This window comes from Artemia franciscana, chromosome 3 (genome assembly GCF_032884065.1).
Source record: "Artemia franciscana chromosome 3, ASM3288406v1, whole genome shotgun sequence".
In the NCBI taxonomy this organism is placed as follows: domain Eukaryota; kingdom Metazoa; phylum Arthropoda; class Branchiopoda; order Anostraca; family Artemiidae; genus Artemia; species Artemia franciscana.
Genome location: NC_088865.1, coordinates 13,965,272 through 13,989,396, shown reverse-complemented (window position 1 = coordinate 13,989,396; position 24,125 = coordinate 13,965,272). Strand labels below are relative to the sequence as shown.

Here is a 24,125-nt window from a genome sequence, read left to right as displayed (position 1 = left end):
GTCGAAAAATGTCTTTTCTCGCTTTTTCATTGAACAAATTGAAAAAATACAAAATTACTCTCCCAGTCTTTGGTAATGAACATTTTCCCCAACCCCCTGCATTTCCAAGGCCATATCGAGGATTTTTTTCAGGGGGAGTGCTTTTACCAAGCAATGGAAAAATTTGTGTATAGGTATTTTTGTAATTTTGAGTCGGGTAAAAATCTTGGGGTGTGGGAAAATCCCTGAAATCTAGTTTTCAGGGACAATCCCTTGGTCTGCCGGACTCTAATGTAAAATCATTTTAAGTTTTCTAGAGAGTGACACCTTGTTAAATTCCACTGGATTTAAAGTGTTTTTGTTTTTTGTTTTTCTGGGAGAAAGAACTGAAATGTCATGTTTTTCAAAAGTACTATAAATATGTTTTTTCAAAAATTATGGATTTAAAGTGTTTTCTGGGAGAAACAGAATTGAAATGTCTGGAACAAAATCACTGAATCTACATTCGAAAAAAAAAAACAGGAGGCTTTTAGTAGTTAAAATAAAATCGGCCAATTATACATTACCCAGTGTAAGAAATGACGGCCTAGAACAAAAAAAAAAAATAATTTTTAATCTTGCGAGTTCAATTTTTATTGATACTTTATATAAGACTAATAAGTAAAGACCAAATACGTTTTTCTATGACTCTTTCTCTTATGCTATTTCGTTAGTTTTTTGCTTGAATTAATCCCTGTTATTGATTTTCCTTTTCTTTTGTTCTAGTCAAATCGAACCTGCCCGATTTGCCGAGGTGATGCATCAGATTTTTTTGCCGATTGAAAAGCCGGAACTGCGAAAATAGTATTGTGATTCCTCTATTTTCTGTGTTATCTCTCCTACCAATGGGTTACGTAGTGCTAAAATCACCTTGTGTCTCTACAAACTTTATTTTTTAATTGTACCCTTTAATCAGCATGTTTTCAATTTATATAATCTTGCGTCTTCCACTATGCAGTATTTTATTTTTCTCTCTTTCTTTTTTATTATTTTCTCTTCTATGTTTTTACTGTCCACGGGATATTCCGAAGTTATTGTATTAATTTCGCTATTTTTCTGTTCCCCCTAGGATGTTAGAATTTATATTGCTAAATTAGCTCCTTTTTTGGTGACTGAAAAATTTAGGTGGCAAAAAGAGAATTAAAGCCCAAGTTAAGAGATTTTTTATGGGGTAGGGGCGACACGGTTCTTTGTTGACTTGAAACGAATGTTTCTGTCATGTTTTGGGCTTGTCAGATATATAGCTGTTTAAACGACTTCATTTGTAGTTTCAAAGCAACTCTGCTATAATGAATCCTTTCACTGACCATCTGCTTTTCAGGGATAGTTTTGTATAGATGTCGTTGCTAGTAAGGACAATATCTTTTCTTAATCAGAAAATGCATGTTTTTGGTTAAAATAACTGTAAGGGTCTCTCCTTTTTAGTAGATAAATTGTGAATTGATCAAAGATACGAAGGACAAAAACAAAGATAAAGAAAGCATAAATCTGTTTCGAAAGTCATTTGCATTAAAAGCGCTATTTAAGGATAAGGACTTTTTAATCCAAAATTTTATAGCGAAAATCGGAAAAGTAAAAAAAAATTAAGGGGTTTTACTATAAAAAAATAGACCTGTAGAGTCGTCCCCCGATTTAATTTAGGGGTATGTGAGGATATTTCTGTTGAATATCTTTGCGTGTCAACAAATGTGGGTTTTAATTAAGAAATGGAAATAATATATCTTTTTTTTTCTTACAAGAGATTACTATCTCCTATCATAATTAAATAGAAAATAATAGGTTGAAAAATATAGACGCGTAAAAGTAGATATTTTCGTGATTAAATGGAGGCAATTTAAGCTCTTTTAGTTTATGTAGTATTGAAAATGTGTCGTATCAGGACTTTGTTTAAATTGTGTAAAAAAGTTGTTAAAATGAATAACACTTAGTTTTAGCTACATTTTATTTTCTATAGCTTTTTGTCTATATGATAATCTGGGGATAGTACAATTTCGTGGATTGTTCCTTCAAAATAGTGCTTAAATTGACCTTTATTTACTTTATTTATCCATCGTACATTATCAGTAAGGCTTGAGTAAAAGAACTAAAAGAAAATATTTTACCATTTCATGTGGTATTGGGGGGGGGATTTCATTTAAAGCACCAAAATACGAAAAAAAATAAAACTCGGTGTGAATAATTAGTTTTCCTGATCCAACCGATTGTACACTTTTCAACCGTTATGTGTTCATTCGGACCTACATTTTGGTGGGAATATGCTACAGAAATGAATCATAACCATACTTTACCCTGAAGGGAACCTGCTGTTCATTGTACAACCCCGTCCATATCTCTGATATAATGGGTTTTGGATCTATCAACTAAATCTTTTGTTGACGCGAAACGAATTTTTTTGTCAGGTTTAAAGTTGTTGATGTGATTTATTTATTTCTGGTTCTAAAATATTAAAATAAATTTCTGAATAAATATTAATTTCTAAAATAAACATTAAAATATTTCTGGTTCTAATTATTTATTTCTGGTTCTAAAACACTCTGCAGTAAGACATCCCTTCACTGATTTTTTTTTTTTTCTCCTAGATGTTATTATTCAGGACAATCTTATCTTCCATAGATTAATCAGTAAGTTACAGAAATCAGATACGTATATTTACAGTTAGGTCTAGAGGGGATGGTAAACAGGACAATCATGTGAAAACTGTTGGCAAGGTGGTTAAAACTACGGTATGCTTTAATAACTATGCTCTGAGACAGTCACACTTTCCCCCTGTATTCATGTTGGGAAAGAGCCCCCGACTTTACGTGCAATCCCATAGTTTTTGTTGTTGTTTTTGTAATGAATTCACCTGCTTTAGCTTGATTGTAAAAAAGTATTGCTATCGAAGGCTGAAGTTATGTATATATTAGGTCTAAGACGCAATGTTTAATATATACTTCAAGTATAAAATCTCAAATTATAAATTTGATTATTTAGTAACGTAAAAAAATTTAACAAAAGCTGAAGATTTTGGGTACCATTTTGTGGCTAAAGTGGTCATGTGATGCCATCTTCGATGAGAAAATTGTCTATTTGTAGAGGCGTTTGAGTAGTGTTTAAAGATCCCTTCGATTTATCCAAAAGTCATTATTTATCCTTGCGATAGGAAAGGACTCTGAATAAAGTCATCCCTGCGAAAGATCACTGTTTTAAGCTTGACGTTGTGTAAATCTTCGTCCCCTATCCTTCCCCCACATTTTCATGACTTGGTGCCACTGAGTATACTTAGATACATGATAAAACCAATCAAAATTCTTGATATTCATTTTATCAGATGATTGACACTAGGCATTGGCGCTGTTTCTGCTCCACTATTTTCTGAAGTCAGTTAAGTTGATTATAAAACCTACGTAAGCCCTGTGTCAGCAAAAAAAAGAATCCTTATCGCTCTTGGATCGTGATCCTGAAAATGATTCATCGTAAAACGCACCAATCGCAAAAAAACTTAAATGGATATGACTTCTGAATGGCTCAATTTGTACTCTTGTTGCTATAATAGCCCTCTCCCTCTCAAGAAAAAAAATATCCCTGGATCCCCTCTAAGGTAGGAAGGTTGTGTACACATGACGATTGTGACACATGATTCTCTATGGAAATGTACCATTAAAAATGTTAATTTTACATTGATCTTTCGAAAGATAGGTTTTATTCGGTTAATATTTGTACCCTTTTCTCGTAGATTGACATCCATACTGTCTTTCAGATTATGCTTTTTGTAGGGATACTATAATTTAACTGATGATATTTGAAACTTACGAAATTTGTTTATGTTTTGAATTCAATTATGTTCTGATTTGTTTTGTTTCTTATCATTTTGTTTCTGAGTTAAAATTTTTTCGTGCGTGAAGAAAATTTACTACTATCGATTCAAAAAGAATTTATGTCTTTCCGCTTTGTATGTAATATCTCTCAATAATTTTTCTTTTTCCTCTTTGCAATTTCACTGTCACGCTATTTATTTAAAAATAAATTTTAACATTTTTGAGGTAATAACAATTTTAAATATCTCATTCTTGCTTTTGTGGTGAAATTTTAAAGTATCTTTTCCGTAAATGTTTCTTCTTAAACAGCTTAACTTTTAATATTGCATCATGAAAGAAAAGGAATTTAAGATCTTCCTTTTCTATGAGTTAACACTATATTGTTTAAATTTAATTTTTTCTTTATTAAATATTGTGCTTATTAATTACCAAATTACCTTGCAAATTACCGTCTTTATTCTGAAAACTTTGGGTTGTATAAAAAGGATACAATTTAAATTTAACTCCTGTTATAAAAGAAAATATGTAGATCATATGTTCTTAAAAATAATTGCACGAGAAGCCTATTTTTAAGTTTTTGAAGTTTCCTGCCCAATTTTATGTTTTTACAGACACAGAAAGGGAATCTGGAATAATATTTGTGCCCATCCCCCTCATCCATCTAGAAAAGGCTTTTCGCACCCAGTTTTTTTTATAGGAAAGTAATTTTTTCTATGTTGTAAACCGCTTCAAAGCACGGTTTTTCATTTAGTAGCACAATGTATATACTCAAGTGGAATTCAAACTGATTAAATCCGTTTCGACGAGTCAGAACGTTTCGCCTCTTCATGTAAAAAGCTACTATGAGCGTCCAATGCGGACGCAAAAACGTTCTTGATTGGGCAGTATTAATTAGAACGTCTCTGAAGCCTTTTCTTTGCTTATTTCAAAATCAAGTAAAGATTAATTTAATTTGTATGCTGCGTCTTCATTCTTAGTTTTTTCTTTCTAAAATTTGCTCTTCTTTCTCTCTCCCTTTTTTTGGTTGAAGTGTATGTCTTGGTCCTAAATAACCTTAAAGCTTTAATTGCTTAGGTCTTCATTGGGTGTTCCTCAAGGTTTTTTTTTTTCTTTTTATCAAGAAATCTCAATGCCAGTTAGCACAATACTTGATTGTAATCGCTCTGGCAGTAATGAAAACACCGTCGCCAATTCTATCTTTTTCCTTCTTGTTTCTCTTCAATAATAACTGCTTATATAGATCTCGAGTTTTGCGTTTAATCCTCAATTAACTGGTAGATTTTTTTAGCACATTCCACATTAACATTGGGGTGATTTACCAACCTAAGGGAAATTTCAACCCTTAAGCCAAGCTCTGAAAGAAGACGGTAGATTTTGTCAACTGAGATCGATCAAGTGATGGCGCTATATTTGGTTCATCTGGCATTTCTCCTTAAAATAAATATTCTACCAAGTCTTCGTAGAAAAACTCGCTTAGAAAAATATATCCTGGAAAGAACACCCCTTTTGGCTACTTCCGTAAATAATATTACCTATAAATCTCTGCCTCGAAATTTTCTACATGTGGACTTACCGTTAATATATTACATTTGTGTTTTAGACAAAACTAAAACAATATTCTATTACAATATTTTGATACAATAGGAAAATTTTCCTGCAGGAAAATTTTGGATAACAAAGATTTCCGGCCATTAACCAGCAGGAAACCAAAAACTAAGCTTGTAAGGGCAGATGGCGGATGCATCGTGTACAGATTACAATTTTATCAGTACAAATATTTTGGTACTGACCTTTCGGCCCGCTATATTCAGAAGATGCCCTTTTTTGGTACTTTCATCATATATTTTTTTTTTTTTTTTTTTAATGCAAACCAAATATTTTTTAGAGCCATTTTTTCTTGTGATGGATCGAAACCTGGTTGCTGAGATTAACTCCTACTCTGAATCTGGCTTTAGATTTTGGCTAGATCTGACTAGGTAAAATACTACTGTTTTGCTAATATCTCACTTAATGAAAAGTAAGTTTTGTAATACAAACAGGTAGTAGTACTATAATTTTTTATAAATCAAAATAAAAGAAAAACTGTCAAAAACAGACAAAAAGCTAAGCTTGTGAGGACTTTCTGCTAAGGTAATAACTACAAAGATCAGCCAGAATGCACATGGCAACATCGCTTGGTCGTTATAGTGCGAATAATTTCCGTCTTCTATTAGAACTAAGCTTTAGATTGGTCTTTATCACTGTAAACCCCTTGCCTTATCCCCCTATTCTTTCCAAAAGCGGTAATACCTCATTTCTATATTGGCGCCGTTCCAAATAGTTCATTGCTTATTTTGTGTCCCTTTACTGTGACGGGGACCTTTTTTTCGGTTTATTTTAGTGATTACTGTTTTATAGTAAAGCTTCGATTGTATGTTTTGTAAATTGTGTATTTGTTACTTAAACAGACTGTTGTTTTGGTGTGGGTAATAATTGTAGAGATAAATAAGCAGAACTGTTTCAGTTTTGCTGAAAACGCTCCTTATCTTAAAATGGAGTTTCTAAAGGGCTAAAAAATTATTTTTTCAAATTGTTTATATTTGTATTTTGTGTTTCTCTATTTTGATTTAAGTATCACTGCTTGAGATTAAAAATTAATACACTGTAAAACACAGCGTATCTGAAAAGTTACTATATTCAAGCGGTAGTGCATAGTAATATTTTTTCATAGTAATATTTTTTCTTTTGAGAAAAAACATTTTTGAAAAAATTATGCTGTGCCTGCTACTAGCTGAAGCATTGTTAGTTAATTGAATATGGGCACTTTTTAAACACCCTGTTTTTGAAATGTTTATAAGCTGTATTCTATATTCTGTATGCTTCAGTTTGAAACATTGATTTTCTTTCTCGATTTTTCGGTTGTTTCGATTTACATAAAATTAAATTTTATTAGTCGGATTTGGAGCATAAGCAAGGAGTAGAAAATCACGCCACGGCTCGATGTTTAATCTTGTATTTATAGTTTAATCTAGATTATACGTTGGAATTTATGTCGAGGACTAAAGTGGCGTTTCCGGAAAAGGCACATTGTAAATAAAAAAAAATGGGTTTTTAAAGCTTAAAGTTCTAGGGGATGCGGGGGGGGGGGGAATCAAGTACATACACGCGTTGTGTCTGGTTATACTTGCTTATGATACTGGTTTTGTGCTAATGTTAAAATTATAGTGTTTTTCTTTCTCCAAGAAGGGAATAAGCAAATGCAGGTAATGCTATATAAGTTTGCAATGTATATTTTTCTGTGATGTTCATTTTTTAGGTTTTATGGATTGTTAGTGTTCTAATTAATTGTGTAACGATGATGAAACAAAGAAATTAATCAACTTATAAATAAATTTCCGTAATATAACCACTACTGATAGATTTTGTTAATTCGTTTGAGCTAATGAAAGTAGATATGTTTTTGGCCCATGGTATCAACTTATTCAGTGAAGTTGAATTTGCTTTATTCTGTGTAGATTAATCCGTTTGTATCCTTTAATGTTTCTTATAGGGAAGTAGGCACAGGAGTTATTGTGTCAGAATCTGGTGCAAATAACATTTTCGAATTTTGGGAGGCGAATCGCGCTACCATTGGGGAAAATCGCATCAAATTATTTCTTGAGAACTTCGAACGGGTGTGATTGGCAATTTTCCATCAGATGTTTATTTTTTTTTTTTTTTTTTTCGAATAAGAATTAGTCAATGTTGTCTATACTTAGACTTGAGCCTTTCAAATTGTTTGCCGCATAGGCAAGAACTTTTTTAAATTAAAAATTACTAAACAATTTGATTTAATTTTTGTCTCATCATTTGAAAATTGTTTTCAATATTCTTTTGGATTGTTCACCTCGGTTGTGACGTCTGGCCTGGTGCACTTGGCGCTTGTAAGTGGAGTGCACCCGGAAGTTATCCAAACTAAACGTGATTTGCTGTTTACTAATTATTATATGTGTGCCGTGTCTATTGGTGGGTATGCATTTGTTTTTATTTTTCAGCCTTTAAAAAAAATATTTCCTGCGATTTAAGTATTGGCTTAGTTGTGTGTACTATTGTATTTTTAAATTGTAGTTGCACAAATAAAATTATTGAAAGATATTTTGTAATTTGTGTTGTATAATTTCTAGGTTGACTTACTTATCTGTAATTGAAAAGTTCAGTGTTTAAGCGTTTTTTGTTTTTTGTTTTCTTCGAATTGCAAACATCCCGAAATGAAACTGAATGCTATTAGTACGCTAATGAAATAAGGTCTGTTTTTGTATCGGTTGAGGTATTTTAGCGATTGCAGAAGGGCTCTAAAATATCCGTTTTTATGACCCTTGGTATTAACCAAGTGACATATAGCAATCGCAAATTCTGTCGGTCTGTCTTTCAGTCTGTCGGTCTCGGTTTTGCTACTTTAGGCACTTCTAGGTAAGCTAGGACGATGAAATTTGGCAAGCGTATCAGAGACCGGATCAGATTAAATTGAAAATAGTCGTTTTCCCGATTTGACCATCTGGGGGGCGGAGTGGTGGGCCCGTTAATTCGTAAAAATTAGAAAAAATGAGGCATTTTTAACTTACGAACGGGTGATTAGATCTCAATGAAATTTGATATTTAGAAGGATATTTAGATACATGATGGACATAGCCGGAACGGATCCGCTCTCTTTTTGATGTAGTTAGGGGGGGGGGGGTAATTCTGAAAAATAAGAAAAAATGAGGTATTTTTAACTTACGAAGGTGTGATTAGATCTCAATGAAATTTGATATTTAGAAGGATATCGTTTCTCAAAGCTCTTATTTTAAATCCCGACCGGATCTGGTGACATTGGGGGAGTTTGGGGTGGGGGAACCTAAAATCATGGAAAACGCTTAGATTGGAGGGATCAGGATGAAACTTGGTGGGAAAAATAAGCAGAAGCCTTAGATACGTGATTTGCAGAATTGGAACGGATCCGCTCTATTGGGGGTGTGTGTGTGTGTTTTAATTCTGAAAAATTAGAAAAAATGACGTATTTTTGACTTACGAAGGAGTGATCGGATCTTCATGAAACTTCATATTTAGAAGGACCTTGTAACTCAGATCTCTTATTTTAAATCTCAACTGGATCCAGCGTCATTGGGGGGGGGGACCGGAAATCTGAGAAAATACTTAAAGCGGAGAGATCAGGATGAAACTGGATGGGAAGAATAAAACCTGTCTAAGATACGGGACTGACATAACCGGATCTGCTCTCTTTGGTGGAGTTGGGGGGGGGGGGGTAATTTTGATAACAGAGGTATTTGTAACTTACGAAAGGGTGACCAGATCTTAATGAAATTTGATATTTAGAAGGATCTTGTGCTTTAAAGCTCTAATTTTAAATTCCGACCAGATCCTTTGACGTTGGGGGGAGTTGGAGGGGGAAACGGGTGATCGGATCTTAATAAAATTTGACATTTAGAAGGAATTCATGTCTCAGAGCTCGTATTTCAAATCCCGACAGATCTTTTGACATTGGGGGGAGTTGGAGGGGGAAATCTTGGAAAACACTCGGAGTGGAGGAATCGGGATGAAGCTTGGTGGATAGAATAAGTAAATGTCCTTGATACGTGATTGACGTAACCGTATTGGATTCGCTCTCTTTGGGGGAGTTGGGGAGAGGGGTTCAGTGATTTGGCGAGTTTGGTGCTTCTGGACGTTCTAGGACGATGAAAATTGGTAGGCGTGTCAGGGAGCTGCACAAATTGACTTGATAAAGTCGTTTTCCGAGATTAGAGCATCTGGAGGGCTAAAGGGAGAGGAAAAATTAGAAAAAACTAGGTATTTATAACTTACGATTGGATGATCAGATCTTAATGAATTTTGATATTTAGAAGGACATCGTGACTCAGAGCTCTTATTTTAAATCCTGACCGGCATTAAACCTCTGATTTTCCTTTTAAATCAATCTATTGATTCTTAGAATTTTGTTAGAGCTCATACAATATGAGCTCTTGGCTCTTCTTGCCTCGTCATAAGTGCCATATGAGCTCTTAGCTCTTGTTCTTTTTTAGAACTAAATCCACTTGTGTAAGTCCTTTGTATGTTGTTCTCAGATTGCAATGAAAACTTGTATGTTGCAACATTAAGCCTTCTGCACAGCTTAGATACCAATACAGTTATGAAAACTCCTATCTTGCCCATGAGAAGCTTTTGGTACAGAGCTCTTAACTTGGCGCCTCCTCCAAGCCCGCGCTCCGACGCATAGATTTACTACAACACCATATGCGGGAACGCAATTTTGTTTTGTTGCATACACAGCTTAGATACCAATACCAGTTTCCTGTTACCAATTAGACACCAATACCAGTTTCCTGTCTCCAGCCGCTAGTATCGCTACCGCGCACTGTGTCCCAAAAAATAAATCGAGTTTTCATAACTGTATTGGTATATATGCTGTGGCTTTCTGAAATAAGAAGTATTGATTGTTTGAATCTTGGACAGGCTGAAAGGGGGCGGTCTCAGCCTTTAAAAAACAGCGCAGTGGTCACTATAACATGACGTATGGAACAAAGAAAAGAAAGGATATAATAAATGAAAAAATCAAATCAAATAGGTAAAAAAAACGAAGATTTTCTCAGCAAGTTATTATATAAATTGTTTTTCTAATTAAAGTAACTAGTTTAATTAAAGTAATTAGTAATTAATTTAATTAGATTAAAGTAACCGTAAAAAAAATTTCTAGTTTTTTCTAAAAAAAAAGAAAGGTAAAATCTAACCTTTTGAAGCGAACTCAACTGAAGAGAAAAGACACAAGAAGGGAACTACTACAAGAAGAGAAATATTTTGTTTTTTATGAGCTCTGAGGACGACTTGTCGAAATATTTGCTTGTTTTTCGTCTTTGTATTTTGCTACTGGCTCACAAAATTTTCGTTTTTTTCACCTATTTGATTGTATTTTTTATTTATTATATCCATTTTGCTCTTTGTTTGATACGTCATGTATAGCCAGTGTGGTCTTAGAATGTCTTCACTATAATATGGGCTATTTGGACTCAAAATTGGATATGTCATTTTTACAGGTCTGTAACATGGGTCCTTGAAAATGTGAAGAAGATATGCCCGATGCTTTACACTAAAGTAAGAGTCATACATAAATGTTGACTGTGTCCTGTTGACGGTTCTGGAACGTGGGTAGGGTAAGTAAGATTTGCTTGATGCTTTACAATGTGAAATGAGTCATGAATAAACATTGATTATGTCATGTTAAAGGTTCTGTAACGTGGATGCTTGGAAGGGTAAGTAAGATGCACTAGAAATTTTTCCAGATGCGGTGTGATCATACTTTCTAGGGCTATTATGGGATAAAGGTAAAAAGGGTGGGTTGTTTTCTCTATGTTAAGCTGCCATGCATAACGGGCCGGACGAGAAGCAGGAGAACGTTCGCAAGCGAGTACGAAGAGGTCACAAGAAAATACTGAAAGGAATAGGGACCACTTAGGTGGGAGTTTAGAGTGGAGTGTTCAATCCAAAATAAAAGATGTCAATGAGGAATTTTGTGATGACAGAAATGGAACCTTAGCAAATATTTTTGTTATATAACTGCAGTTTAGTCTTGTTAATCCGGTGTATGTTGCTCCAAAAACCTGTCGGATTATTATATATTTCCAGATTATTGACGGTATAACTTATACAGTGAAAAATAGGAAGATGCGCAAAAAATTCTGATTATGGAAATTTTATATGATTTTTGCGTATACCAATTTTGCATAGGTTACATGTTGGCTAATATAAATAAAGGCTGCTGGAAAGGGAAAAAAGAATTCTGATTACGGTAATTTAATGTGATTTTTGTGTATACCCATTTTACACAGGTTACACGTTGGCTCATGAATAAAAGTTGCTGGAAAACGAAAAGAGAAATATTGTCTCACTTGAAATGATGTCTTTTGTTGATTCTTTTGAAGATAGACTGCTATCAATTTTTCTCGAAGTTCCTTTGGATTTGAACTGCTTCTAGATCAACATTGTACTTCTGAGCCCAACAGAAAAATGTATTAGCAGCCCAGAAGGCCTCATAACACATAACAGACAGGAATTTTCGGCTTCGTCCTGTTTTTTTTTTTGTCCCGTCCGGCACTCTCGGTGTCTTACACTATAAAACTCGTCAAAACTGTCTTCATCAGTTTGCTTACCATATTATTACCATATATAAAATTCAAATAACTATTCGCTTACTATATTATCCCATATATACTCGCTCAAAGCACAAAAACTGTCTTTATCTGTTTGAAATGAACTACATCATTTCCTGCAAATATCTTGTCAATTATTTCTTCGTAAATAAGTGTTTAGATTTGTCTCCAACAGCTCAGAAGTTAAAGAAGCCGCTTTTTCCCCTACAAAGAAAAGGTTACCAAGGCCATGGAGGGCTTGTCGGACTATCGAACGTGCCGGATTGGTAATTATTGGATTATTGAGATTGGACTGTAATACTGTCTACAGAGAAATAAGATGGAAATACTAAACAAAAGAAGTTAAGTACTTAAAAACGCATCGATAAAGCAAAACAAACGCCGAACTAAAACTGCAAAAATAATGCAATTAAATAAATAAAACAAAAAATCGCTAAAATAATGAAGCCAAGGTTCTGTGTATCTTTTTACATATTTGTGTGGTTTTTAGATCATTGCTACTTTATTCAAGGCTTGTTAAGTGAGTTAAATTCATATTGTTTTCTTTCTTTTGCATTATTTCGTGGCAACGAACTGTAAGTATGGAGTGATTTGGCCCAATTGTAGCCGAAAACTATAAAAAATGATATTTTGATAAAAATGGTTTCCTCAAAAAATTGGTCTTTTATGCTGATTTCAAATATATAAAGTCTGTTAACTTTAATGTGACTCATCAGAAGCTACGAGCGTGAAAAAATTTGCCTGATTTGAAAAAAGGGAAAACGCCCCCCAAAAAATCCAGGAATCTTAAAACATCATCAGATTCAGCATGTCAGAGGTTTCAAGCACCTATCTTAAAAAATGTGGAATTTCGTTAGTTTTCCACAGAAGAAAGATCACAGAATGATGTGTGTTTATTTGTTGTTTTTTTCCCAGGGATTATCATATTGAACCAACGGTCCTAAAAGATCAGGATATTGCTCATTCTAATGGATATAAAAACTTCTCGTGCCTTTTTAAGTGACCAAACAAAATTGAAGGACACCTAGCCCCCCCCCTCTTCAACGCCCATTACTTCCTCGAAGACTTCTGATAAAAATTTTAACATAATTATGTTATTGAGCATAGTTGAAAAGTCCGATAACTATGCTTTTGGCGGTGATATAACCCTCCATAGTCCGTGGGAAAAGGGCTGTTAGTTACACAGTTTGCCCATATTTTTTACATGTAGTATTTGTTATTGGGAAATATACGGTAAGTTTTCGGGGTAATGTTGCTGCGGGGAGGGGTGTATTTTCCACGGGGAGAATTTAATGTGGAGCGGAAAGTTTCCGGGGAAATTTTATACCGGGGGGAGGGAGATTTTCTGGCACGATTTGATAAACATTCAGAAATTAAATGAAAGAACCAATTGTTTCAACTAAAAGTAAGGAGCAACATTAAAAATTAAAACGAACGGAAATTATTCCAATTATGAGCGGCTGTCCCTTCCTCAGTCTCCTTCTTCTCGTTAAAGTTTGACTTTGACCCGATTCCTTAGGAAAGACTACTCAAACGCAAGGGCCCCCCTTTGATTTTGAATCAGAAGTGTTTTTAAAGAGATTTAAGACTTTAGCAAATATACTGTACCATTACGCACAGAGAACACTCATTTTTTGAAAAAAAAATGTTAAACGTGCTCTTTGTGCAGGACTAAATGCAAACCGGAATTTCGCCCTTTGAAGGTATGTATTCCCCTCCCCATTTATGCCGCTGGTTTGATGAGTTAATTCCGCTTAGAAATACTGGCAATGGAGGACCAACGTAAACTTGGATGAGCTGTACTTTTTCATATATGCAACAGAAATCAAATCTTTGTTAAATCTAAGTTTCAGAGGAATTTACCCCCCCCCCTTTTCATTCCTCTTCTGGTGATGACCGACCTTGTGGACTAGATTGTCCTTTTTCCCGGATGTGTACCGACCAATCTCAATAATCCTCTGACGGACTGGTCCCTTTGGACCAGCTTGGGATCTGGTGCGCTAAACGTGTTCTCTTTGATACTCAAAGTTTAATGCTGTCTGTAATAAGATTTTACAAGGTTCGAACATCCCAGCCCTGAGTATCAGGTTGTATTTATCAATCCCAGTAAAAAAAAAAGCTAAAAATAAACTAGATGAACAGTGATCTTTTTAATTTATATTTATATGATTATTTAAAAAATTAATGATTTCTTCCTCTGAGTCTGTCAAGGATTGTTACAAATGGTCCTTTTGGGATTTCGGTCGGTAATAATTCAATTTCTCGTCGCAATCGTTCCTGGATTTCTTTTTCGTATTTTTTAAATTCCTCTACCATTCCAATATCATTGTATAACTGTTTTACAATAGCTCTGCATTCCTTGTCCTTGATTCCATAGTTTTTCTGAAATAAAAATAATTATCCAACTACTTCTGAATATTAACAAAGATGAAAGAAAAAGTAACTTAAAGCATCGTGTCATTTTTTACTAATCTTTTGAAGAAGTACCCAATGAAGTGGCGTCAGTTAAGGAAATACAGGGGGGGAGATAAAAAATATTTTCAAATTCTAGGCAAGAATTCTAGGTAATTCTTTTTTTCAAAGAAAACCCGCAAAAAAGCTATTGTTTCAAAGAAAATGCCAAAAAAGAGGTATTCTTCAAAATCTATGGGGGGAGACAAACCCCCACACTAATTAATGCTACTGATCTGATTTGGATCATAAACACCTCTCTGTCTCTAGTTTTGGCTAGCTTATGCTTACAATGATTAATGCACTTTATTTAGCCTAAAATGACATCCCACACAATTCAGACATTTAAATACATTTTTTTCTTTATTAAGTGTCCCTAATTTTGTCGAAGATTTATTAAAAGAAAAGACTATTTACATTAAAAAGAAAAAACGAAATAGTAGAGGAAATAACTTAACTGATGGAACTAAATGAGACTAGTAAATTTTTAAACGTAATGTGATGCGTGTTTCTAGTATGTTCTTTTTTTAATATTTACCAAGTCAAATTACAAATTAAAAGAATTGCCGTCTATATTTTGCCAGTTAGAATAAATGCAAACAATGGAATAAATATTATAGGAAAAATCCCACCCTGTGTAGACGCCTGATAGAGATTCTGCGGTTACCTTTTTATTTTCATATAATACCTGCTAGTCGATACAATGAATTCTTATCAAAGCAACGAAAACGCTTCTAAAAAGCATATGCGCGAAATATTAATGAATTCCAAAAAAAAAAAATTCTAAAAGCCAAATTGAAAATTATAAATGCCACCATTTACATTTTTAAGCATTCTTTCGTCTTTTTTGAGTTTGGCGAATTCACTCAGAATTACTTGTACTTTTTTAGAAGAAATATATTCTAAATTCTCCCATAGGAATTCTATAGTCCACAATCCATTAATTGGTATTTCATTTTCCCCCTTTTAGGCTGTAGGCTTATTTTGTCGCATAAAATCAATTTGGAATTTGACTGATTGTCTTAGTATAAAACAAATACAAAGTGTTAAAATCCTTTTATAACCAATATCATAATACTTCTAAAAGGGGGCTAAAAAGAAATTAGTTATTTTAATAATCATCCTATCCTAGGCTGGGTTAAAACTTTGGCTTGTTAAAAATGTCGTAAGGCGAAAGGGGTTCAACCATAGAGGTAGGAAAAATAAGGGTAATTTTTTAAAAACTTATTGGTCATATTACATCGTCACGGCATTGGGAATTATATTTAAGAATCGAATAAATATACATCACTGGGTGAGAATCTAGCATCAAGTTTTTATTTTAGCTATATGACTTTCAGCAATCCAAAAACATTTTGGTAGTGTGTAGAGCATATTTAGAATCGAAAATTTAATTTCAATTACATTTTTACTTTTTCAATGAAAATACTAATAAAATGGTATTTTCAATAAAAATGCCCCCAAAAACCCTCCCCACAATTGATGCAACTGACAAAGAGCGAAGGAATGGCAACCTTAGTAAACGCTATATAATCATAGCCATGTGGCTTGATAATTACCTAAAGTCCATTATCTAAGTTAACAAGATAAGTAAAAAAGCAAAAACAAGTATCTATTGATGATTGTTTATTTAGCTTTTATGATTAGAAAATAAATAGAAATTAAAATTTTATATCTGTTAAATTAAGAAGGGAAGACTGTTGAAACTAGTGTGTTTTGGGGGGTCCTTTAGTCCGGTACCTTGCAATTTTCTATATTTTCTTATGAGGGGTGAAAGTTGTGTTTAGCTATCTGCCTATCCCTAGAATATTTGGTAAGCTTACAAACGATTGATTGTGAAGATTTTTAGCTTTTTCCCAAATTTATTTCGATATGTTTAATTAAACATTTTGGTTATTTACGATTTTAGAGGAAAAATTTTGTATATATTTTCTCCAATCATGGTCTTGACTGTGTTTTACCTTAAGAACTTCTATTTGTTCAGGTGTTCCCTTTTCTAGGGCAGTAGCTAAGAGCCAAGTACATTTTCCATCTTCAATATCTGTTCCATATTTTCCAGTTATGGATTCATTCCCAAAGCAGTCAATAAAATCGTCTTGGGCTTGAAAGTAGACGCCTGTTTCAAGTAAAATGTTCTTGACAGCTTCAATAAACCTGGGATCACCAAGGCCAACCTGTCCAAATAGGAAAGTATGAGAAATACTTTTTATCGAATATGCACAATTTTTTGGCAAAAATTCTGTAATCGATTTGTGTTGCCTGTATGTTCGTAGATTTAGATGTTTTGTCAGGCCAATATCAATTGTTTTTGTAAGTTTTTGGTTGTAAGCATACACGAATACACTGGTGTAAATAAAATGTCCTTTTTGGTGTATTAATACAAACCCAAGTTTACGGGTCTTTCTGCTTTGTGTTTTGCTTTTATTCACTAAATTGTTGTCTCCATTGAAAGAAGTTCAAAAAAAGATGTTTCGAACTTTCCCAAGTAGTTTAACGGTCTATTTTACATGTAAAAGTGAACTTCTATCGAAAGTTCGATTTGATCTAGAAAAACTAAAAAAATATTACATAGTTTCTAAAAATACTTATAATCTTTTGGAAAATTTTTGCAAGTACCTAAGAATACAAAAACACTTAGAGTTATAAAAGGGCGAAGCTAGGCCCCGACCAAAATAAAGGGAATCAATTTGTTCCTTTTACATAGCTTAAAATATCACATCTTGAAAGTCAACAAAATATTTTCTTATATAAATTATTTTTAATTTTAACCAGAAAATATTTTTTTTTATCTTGCCTGGCTTTTTCTTATACTCTGATACCCCCCCCCCCTCTATATAAAGGTTCATAATAGCAGCCTGATAGTCTATCTTTACGCTAAGGCTCACCCTGAATCCATTTTCCTGTTATCCGTAATTCATATCAGTAGTATAGCTGTATGGAATCACATGAGAACATCTTTATTTGGGTACTAAAGCTTACGTATACTACACCAATAACGCCTTATTTGGGCACTGAAGCCTGTCTATACCACAGACAGAACACCTTATTTGGGCACTATAGTTTACCTATAGTCCAAAGGTCACGCCCGAGGATTGTCCTAGTTAAATGTTTGATAGACAGAAGTTTAAAAACGAGAATTTCGAATAGTGGTTCAGTGACATCAGTTTTGAAACGGATAGAGACAACAATTTTTAAGTATCTCTACTCTCTCTTTAAACTATCCTAAGGTGTAGGAAATTGCATAGAGACAAGTTTATAACATGTGTTATAATATACGGATACAGTAAATCTTTCTGTAATTTTGGTTTGACTTGTATTTTCCTTTAGGATTAAATGCATAATAATTAAATGCAGTACTCATTAAATAAATTATTAAACTCATTAAATAAATAAATTTGCCAGGAATCCTTACCGTTTAAAATTTACTGTTTTTTTTTTCATTTTGCATGTAATATTAATTTATTCTGGAAGACATGAGTTGCAGAAGTTCCATAGAATGGAAAATGTTTGAGGTCTTACAAGAATACGGGTGGAATTAAAAGAGTTTTTGCTTACAAACAAGCACATGAGAGGGAACATCAGTACTGAAGCTTAAAATTTCAATGACAAGAAGAAGGTCCAGATAGGAGGGTTTGATAACACTGTAAACCAGCTTAGACACCATTTTGGAAGTTCTTCAAGAATTAAAAGATGAAAAAGAGCCAAAATGGGGACAAAATAATAAAAGAAAAAGCCAAAGTTCTCCACCGCCGCATATCCTGCTTTGACTTTATTCTGACACTTATGTTCATGAGCCAGGTCATGCTCAGGACCAAAGTTTTTGCGGAAAAGTTACAGGTTGAACACCTTGATCTGGTGACTACTCTCAAAAAATGCAGGATGGCACACGATTTCTTAGATTCACTCCTCGAAGACTTGGATCAGATAGGGGGGCAAACTGAGGCAGCAAAAGCAGTAGTGAAAAAAAATTGGGTTCGATAGCCAAATGACAAGCTCCAGCTTAAACAGTTGGGCTCATAAAACGTCCATCTGCTCGTTAATCAGTGGTAATCACTAATTCTTAAGCCAACCCGCTAAATGACTGGAAATCGTTCTTTGCTAAGGAACTCTGCGATGTCCTCTGAGCCCTAGTGAACGGCTTGAATAATGCAATCTATGACAACTCAGCTTTCTTGGGGTCATTATTGGAAAAGAACTAAACGACTATTCTTCCTCATATTATATGATTCTTTAGACTGAATTCAGATTCCAAGTTTCATATTAGAAATGGACATTGTGTTAATTGGTGGTGAAAGCAGTCGGTATAATGATCAGCCAGTCAGTAAAATTAATCCTTCCCCAAACATTTTGGCTAGTAACGTCCCAGCCAGGGAAACCTCACGAAAAGTCCTGCTATTGAATAATAGAACCTCACATTTGTCAATATTAAAAGAGAGACTAATATTAAGGAAAAATCCGGAAATTTCAGCAACCAAAGCTGCATGTTTTTACAAAGAACTAGAAGATCATCAGCATCAGCCAAATAAGAAACATCCGTAAGCCTAATTAAATAACTTGATCTAAAATACTAGAAATGCACAATTCAAATACTGTTCGGCAAAAAATCCTGTTGCCTCACCTTATGATTAATATGAAAAAAGGGCATCAATACGGAAATATCATATGGAAGAAAGAATCTCCATACCAAAAACGAATAAGGACACTAATAGAAAGGTCTTCTCATAGAAAGGTATATAACAGAAAGATATTTAACACAAACCTTTCTTCGTGCGCACACTCTGGAGTGGTATCTATGACAATTGAATACACACCGCTACTGTTCACATCTGTTACAATTGTAGCTTGATTTCGTTACTCAGTACCTAAATGCATTGGTTTTGCATACATCACGAAGGTAGTTCACCGTATTTCTCTTCATCGTTCTTTCATGCAACCAGTTGCTGAAATGTGAATCGCAGCGAGCAAAGAGGTTAACAACTGCACGGAAATTCCCATGGCTGTCATCAGCCGCGCCACAAAAAGCTATCTAGTATTTTCCTAGTGATTTTACTATATCCCTGTGAACCTTAAACTCTCGTCGGTTTTCAATTAATTATTTTTCTTGCTCTCTTTTCAAGGTCTTACTTTTTTCATCCAACATGTTTTCAACGCCAATTTCGAGTTTGCTATAAACTGCCATATCAATTACTGTTGACTGATGAGTTTTCCAAATGTTCATTCATCTTACCAGGATTCTCCATCCCTCGGCTCATCACCTTGTTCCAGGAGCACACTCCATTTTTAACCCACACATCTTCAGTCTTTCAGCGTTTTGATCCAATAAGGAAACAGCATGCAAATGAAGCAGTGAAGAATTTGGAATTGGAATTCCTGATCTTTGATTAAATTAGTTGAGCAAGACACTGAACTTATATTATATTTAGGCTGAAAGAACAAATATATCTTTCAATGAATTCTACACGATAAGCTTTACTATTTACCACTTTCTTCACTTAACCGAATGAAAAATTGTGGCACCATCTATAAAATCAGGGCATGTGTTGGTAAAACCAACCATGACTGAGATTTCGGTAGACGTTATGTCATTATTTTCATGTTCTTTATTTAATCGAATAGAGAATAGTGGCACCATCCATAAAATTACTGAAAGAGCTGGTATAACCGCTAGGTTTACGGACCGAGATTGAAATTATGTTCTTTATTTAACCGAACAAAAATTTTCGGCACCATCTGTGAATTTACGACACCAGTCGGTAAAACCATTACATTTATCAGCCTAGATTGATATTTCATTAAGTGTCATATTCGTATTTTCATGTTCCTTAACCGAATAAATTTAACCGAATGTAAAACTGGCACCAACCCAAAAATCACTGCACGAGTCAGTCAAACAGCTGCTTTTACCGACCGAGATCGATATTTCACTATATATCATGTCAGCATCTTCATGCTCTTTATCTAACCACATGGAAAGGTGGGGCACCATCCGCAAAATCACGGAAGGATTCGATAATACTGCTGCGTTTACCGACCAAGTTCGAGATCTCTCTAGGTGACATGTCAGTATTTCCTGGTTTTTGTTTAACAAAACATAAAATCTCGGCATTGAAATTTATACCAAGCGACTAAAAACACTGTATGGAGGGGATGTCCCCTTCCCCCCATACGTGACGTCCTGCTCCCTGGTATGTCATGGTTTGTCTATACCTTATATTCCCTCTTTTCAGTGGTTAAGTATTACCGTTGCAAGCTCAATTCATAACCTCCGTCACTGAAAAGTTGAAAGGTATTTGTTGGGTCGAGACTCATAATTTTTTTAAATTACTCTTTTTTCTCATTATTATTACAATGCTTTGATGAGGGATTGGTCATCTTTGTCTTCGCGTGTCTTTTTCTTTGTTTTGTTGGTTAATAGTTAGAAAGTTAGCTGAATGTGCCCACCCAATCGCAAGTACTTTTTGCAGCTTTTTTTGGGCGGGTACTGACATTTTATGGGACTATATTTTTTGGGTTTACATAAGATTAAATTGAACCTAACTAAAGATCGATTCACGAAAAGGCAGGGGTGGAGAGCTCAATATATTCTTTTAACCCTTAGGGTATTTTTGCAATTTTTTCAGTGAAAATACCTTTAAAAGGATGTTTTTAAACTCAAGGAGAGAGAAGCTCGAAAGAATTGAGGACACAAATTAAATACCCCCAAGTTTTCAGTCTCAGAGCTTTCGATTTTTGCCATATCAAAATTTAATTACCTTGTAATATTAATGGATGTTTAGTTTTTATGTGTAGTTTAATGTTGATGTTTAGTTTCGTTTCTGGGTCGGTTTTTTCAATTGCTCAATGATCGTAATATTTCCCTGTATTATGTAACTAAGATTAGAATATTGGAAGTTACAGAGGTGACAGTGGTCAAGTAAGGCTCTGAATCTTTGGATCTCGAAAAGAGGGGGGGGAGAATTTTTTAAATATTTTCCGGAGAAATTGGCTTAGGATTGTTTGGGGTACTTTTCTGACTGCTCGTATTTCAAACAGTCAGCTCTAAGAAAAATGTGGTTCCATCCCGGTTTCTAGGGGTATAATGAGAGAACGTTTGAGACGGCTAGGATACGTTTTACAGATGAAGGATGACAGATTGCCAAAGATGGTCCTTTTCCGCCAACCATCTAGAGCCAAACGAAAAGCAGGTCTCTCGAAGGGGATGGGAGGAGGTCGTAAGGAAAGAGGGATGCTTTGAATAGATAGGGATGGAGGATGATGATGATGCTTTGCTGTGTTGGCTTCAGGCAGCCTGAGGCTGCAGGGATTTGTTGTCAGCAGCATCCCTACTATTGCTAATAAGTAGTATTTCGATGAAATATGGTAATGAAATTTTGGAACAAAAGACACATTTTCTAGTACAAACTTACCATATGCATAGCCAGAACAACAGGAATATATGTTGTCAGGTAAGATGTTTTGTATATAGCAATGAGAGATACTTGCTCTTTTGTAACTTTCGATAAATCCGTTTTGCCATCCGTCGTGTAGGCATGCATGTCAATTACTTGACCAAGATTTGTTTTGTGCAAAACCTAAAATCAATAGAATATTTTCGAAAATTATCAATTATAAACTAGAACGGTTCAAATATTGACACTCTAATAGCTAGAATAACAGGAATATATGTTGTCATGTAGGAAGCTATGTGTACGGTAAGACACTTGCTCTTCTGTAATTTTTGACAGATCTGTTTTGCCATCTGTCGTGTAGGAAAGTCGTATCTAGGGGGTGGGGTGGCTAGGGGTTTGAACCCTCCCCCTACCTCTGGAATTTTTGTCCAACTCATTAAAAACTTTACAAAATAAATATAAAATTTTTTTGATGCGTTTTTAAGGTTTTTATTTACCCTTCCCCCCCCAGAAAAAAATTCTGTACGACTCCTGTTATCATGTAAGTAGGTGTAAAGTGTTTGTAAAATGTATTTTGTTTTCAAATATGTAACAAATACCGTTTTTTTCCTGTTGGACAGCTTTCTATGTTCCCTTACCTGCTAATTGACCGGATTATTCATTTGTTACATGCATTAGAGTATGAATTTTGCATGCAAAAGTGGAAATTAATCAGTTCAACTTTTGAAATGAGTCGTGGCAGAAGATTTTTTACGAAGGATATTATCAGAGCGTATTTACAAATAAGATTCTAAGTGCAATAAGATACGGGGTGACCATTCTCTCCCTCCCCCTCTAAAAAAATAGGTGTACATACTCAAATTGGAGCTAATAAAATTCTCTATATAAAATTAACAAGTAAAACCCTATTCCCCCCTCTGCCATTGTATGGTTCTAACGATAATATAATAATCCTATTTCTTTCAAAATATATGCTTTTAACGTAAATTTGCGAAAAATTATTCCAAAAAAGCGCTCCCCTAATCATTGCTTATTTTGACCGAAGGGCTAAACACAAGTTAATTATTGTCCGTCAGCTATCGGGATGAAACGTTAATTATAGCATGCTGTCAAATATTGATAGTTTTGATAGCTTGGAATTTATTGATAGCTTTGACCACTACATATAAATTTTTACAGAATAATCAGACTCAATACTTTTCGGCTACTACGTTATCGGCACGTAAAAACAGCTTCTCCCATTTGATCTACCATCAGCGGCCCAGTGTATATTACCCTGCAATATGTATTTTGTTAGAAACTTTCTCAAAATGACCTTGAAACCAACTCGACACTTTGAAACCAACTTATAATTTTTAAAAACATCTAATAACAACATTATGAAATTAATTACCGATTTTTGTATATGTATTAGAATAGATTAATTTAAAATTAGATTCTTTATAAGTTAGTGTTACGAAGGTGAAGCCAAGTTTCACATACAGGAGACTTTTGACTTGTCCACCCGTAAGAATATATAATCTTGCTTATGTTTCTACTTGTTTAAATATTCCCCGGAGCGCTCGCATCTCGGTCTGGCTTTGTCTAATGGTTGAGATACGGAATAATTGTAGTGTCTAAAAGTCTAAATGAATTTACTGTGGTTCTGAGTGACCAAGTGCATAACGGCTTTTGTTGGTTTTATAGCTAGCGTTAAATAATCACAAACATGTAACTTGCTTATGCATTAAATGAAGGGGTGGACAGTATTTAAAAAAATGGTAAATACAAATAGGCAATTGTGGTTCATTTTGATGATAATAACGAATTACAGAGTAAGGCCCCTCCCTTACATTATTTAAGCAAGAGGGGATATGTAATCATGTAGTACTATGTTTTTGGCTATGCATGGGTTATTAGAAGCGAACTTAATGGGGAACATGTTGGAACCAGGGTCAAGTTATTAGAAAAAATAACATCTAATGTGTATTTTAGGAAGTTTGATACTGTTACGCAACAATCACATGCGTCTTACCCGGAAGAAGCAAGTCTTGAAGAAAAAGAAACGTTTAGAAGAAAAAGTATTGAAAAAAACATCTCGAGGAAAGAAACTTGAAAAAAAACATCTCGAGGGAAAAAACCTTGAAGAAGAAAAAATTGAGGACACTGCAAAACTTCAAGTAGTTTAAAAAAAAGTATCGTTACCGGAATTCGGAGGGATAGGGACCCCGTGAAAGTGCCTATTGGGACACTATTGCCAGGAAAAAAAAAACTCTTAATGAGTTTGAACACAAGTGAACACATGAGAATGAACGCAAGTAGTTTTTTCAGTGCTG

General features: G+C 34.4%; 2 protein-coding genes across 7 annotated transcripts in view; one reads left to right on the top strand and one right to left on the bottom strand.

The window, feature by feature from the left end:
* The window catches only part of LOC136024912 (RING finger protein 44-like), a 156,886-nt gene extending 148,958 nt beyond the window's left edge, over positions 1 to 7,928 (top strand). For all 6 annotated transcript variants that reach the window (XM_065700479.1, XM_065700480.1, XM_065700482.1 and 3 more), the window contains exon 12: positions 745 to 7,928. In XM_065700479.1, the coding sequence (XP_065556551.1) occupies positions 745 to 801 (57 nt within the window). In that variant the 3' untranslated portion in view covers positions 802 to 7,928. The remainder of the gene's footprint in view (positions 1 to 744) is intronic.
* Positions 7,929 to 14,113: 6,185 nt separating this feature from the next.
* The window catches only part of LOC136024909 (farnesyl pyrophosphate synthase-like), a 30,176-nt gene continuing 20,164 nt past the window's right edge, over positions 14,114 to 24,125 (bottom strand). The window contains exons 5-7 of the mRNA XM_065700472.1: positions 21,829 to 21,993; positions 16,384 to 16,596; positions 14,114 to 14,353 (exon numbers count right to left, since the gene is read on the bottom strand). Of these exons, the coding sequence (XP_065556544.1) occupies positions 14,153 to 14,353; positions 16,384 to 16,596; positions 21,829 to 21,993 (579 nt within the window). The 3' untranslated portion in view covers positions 14,114 to 14,152. The remainder of the gene's footprint in view (positions 14,354 to 16,383; positions 16,597 to 21,828; positions 21,994 to 24,125) is intronic.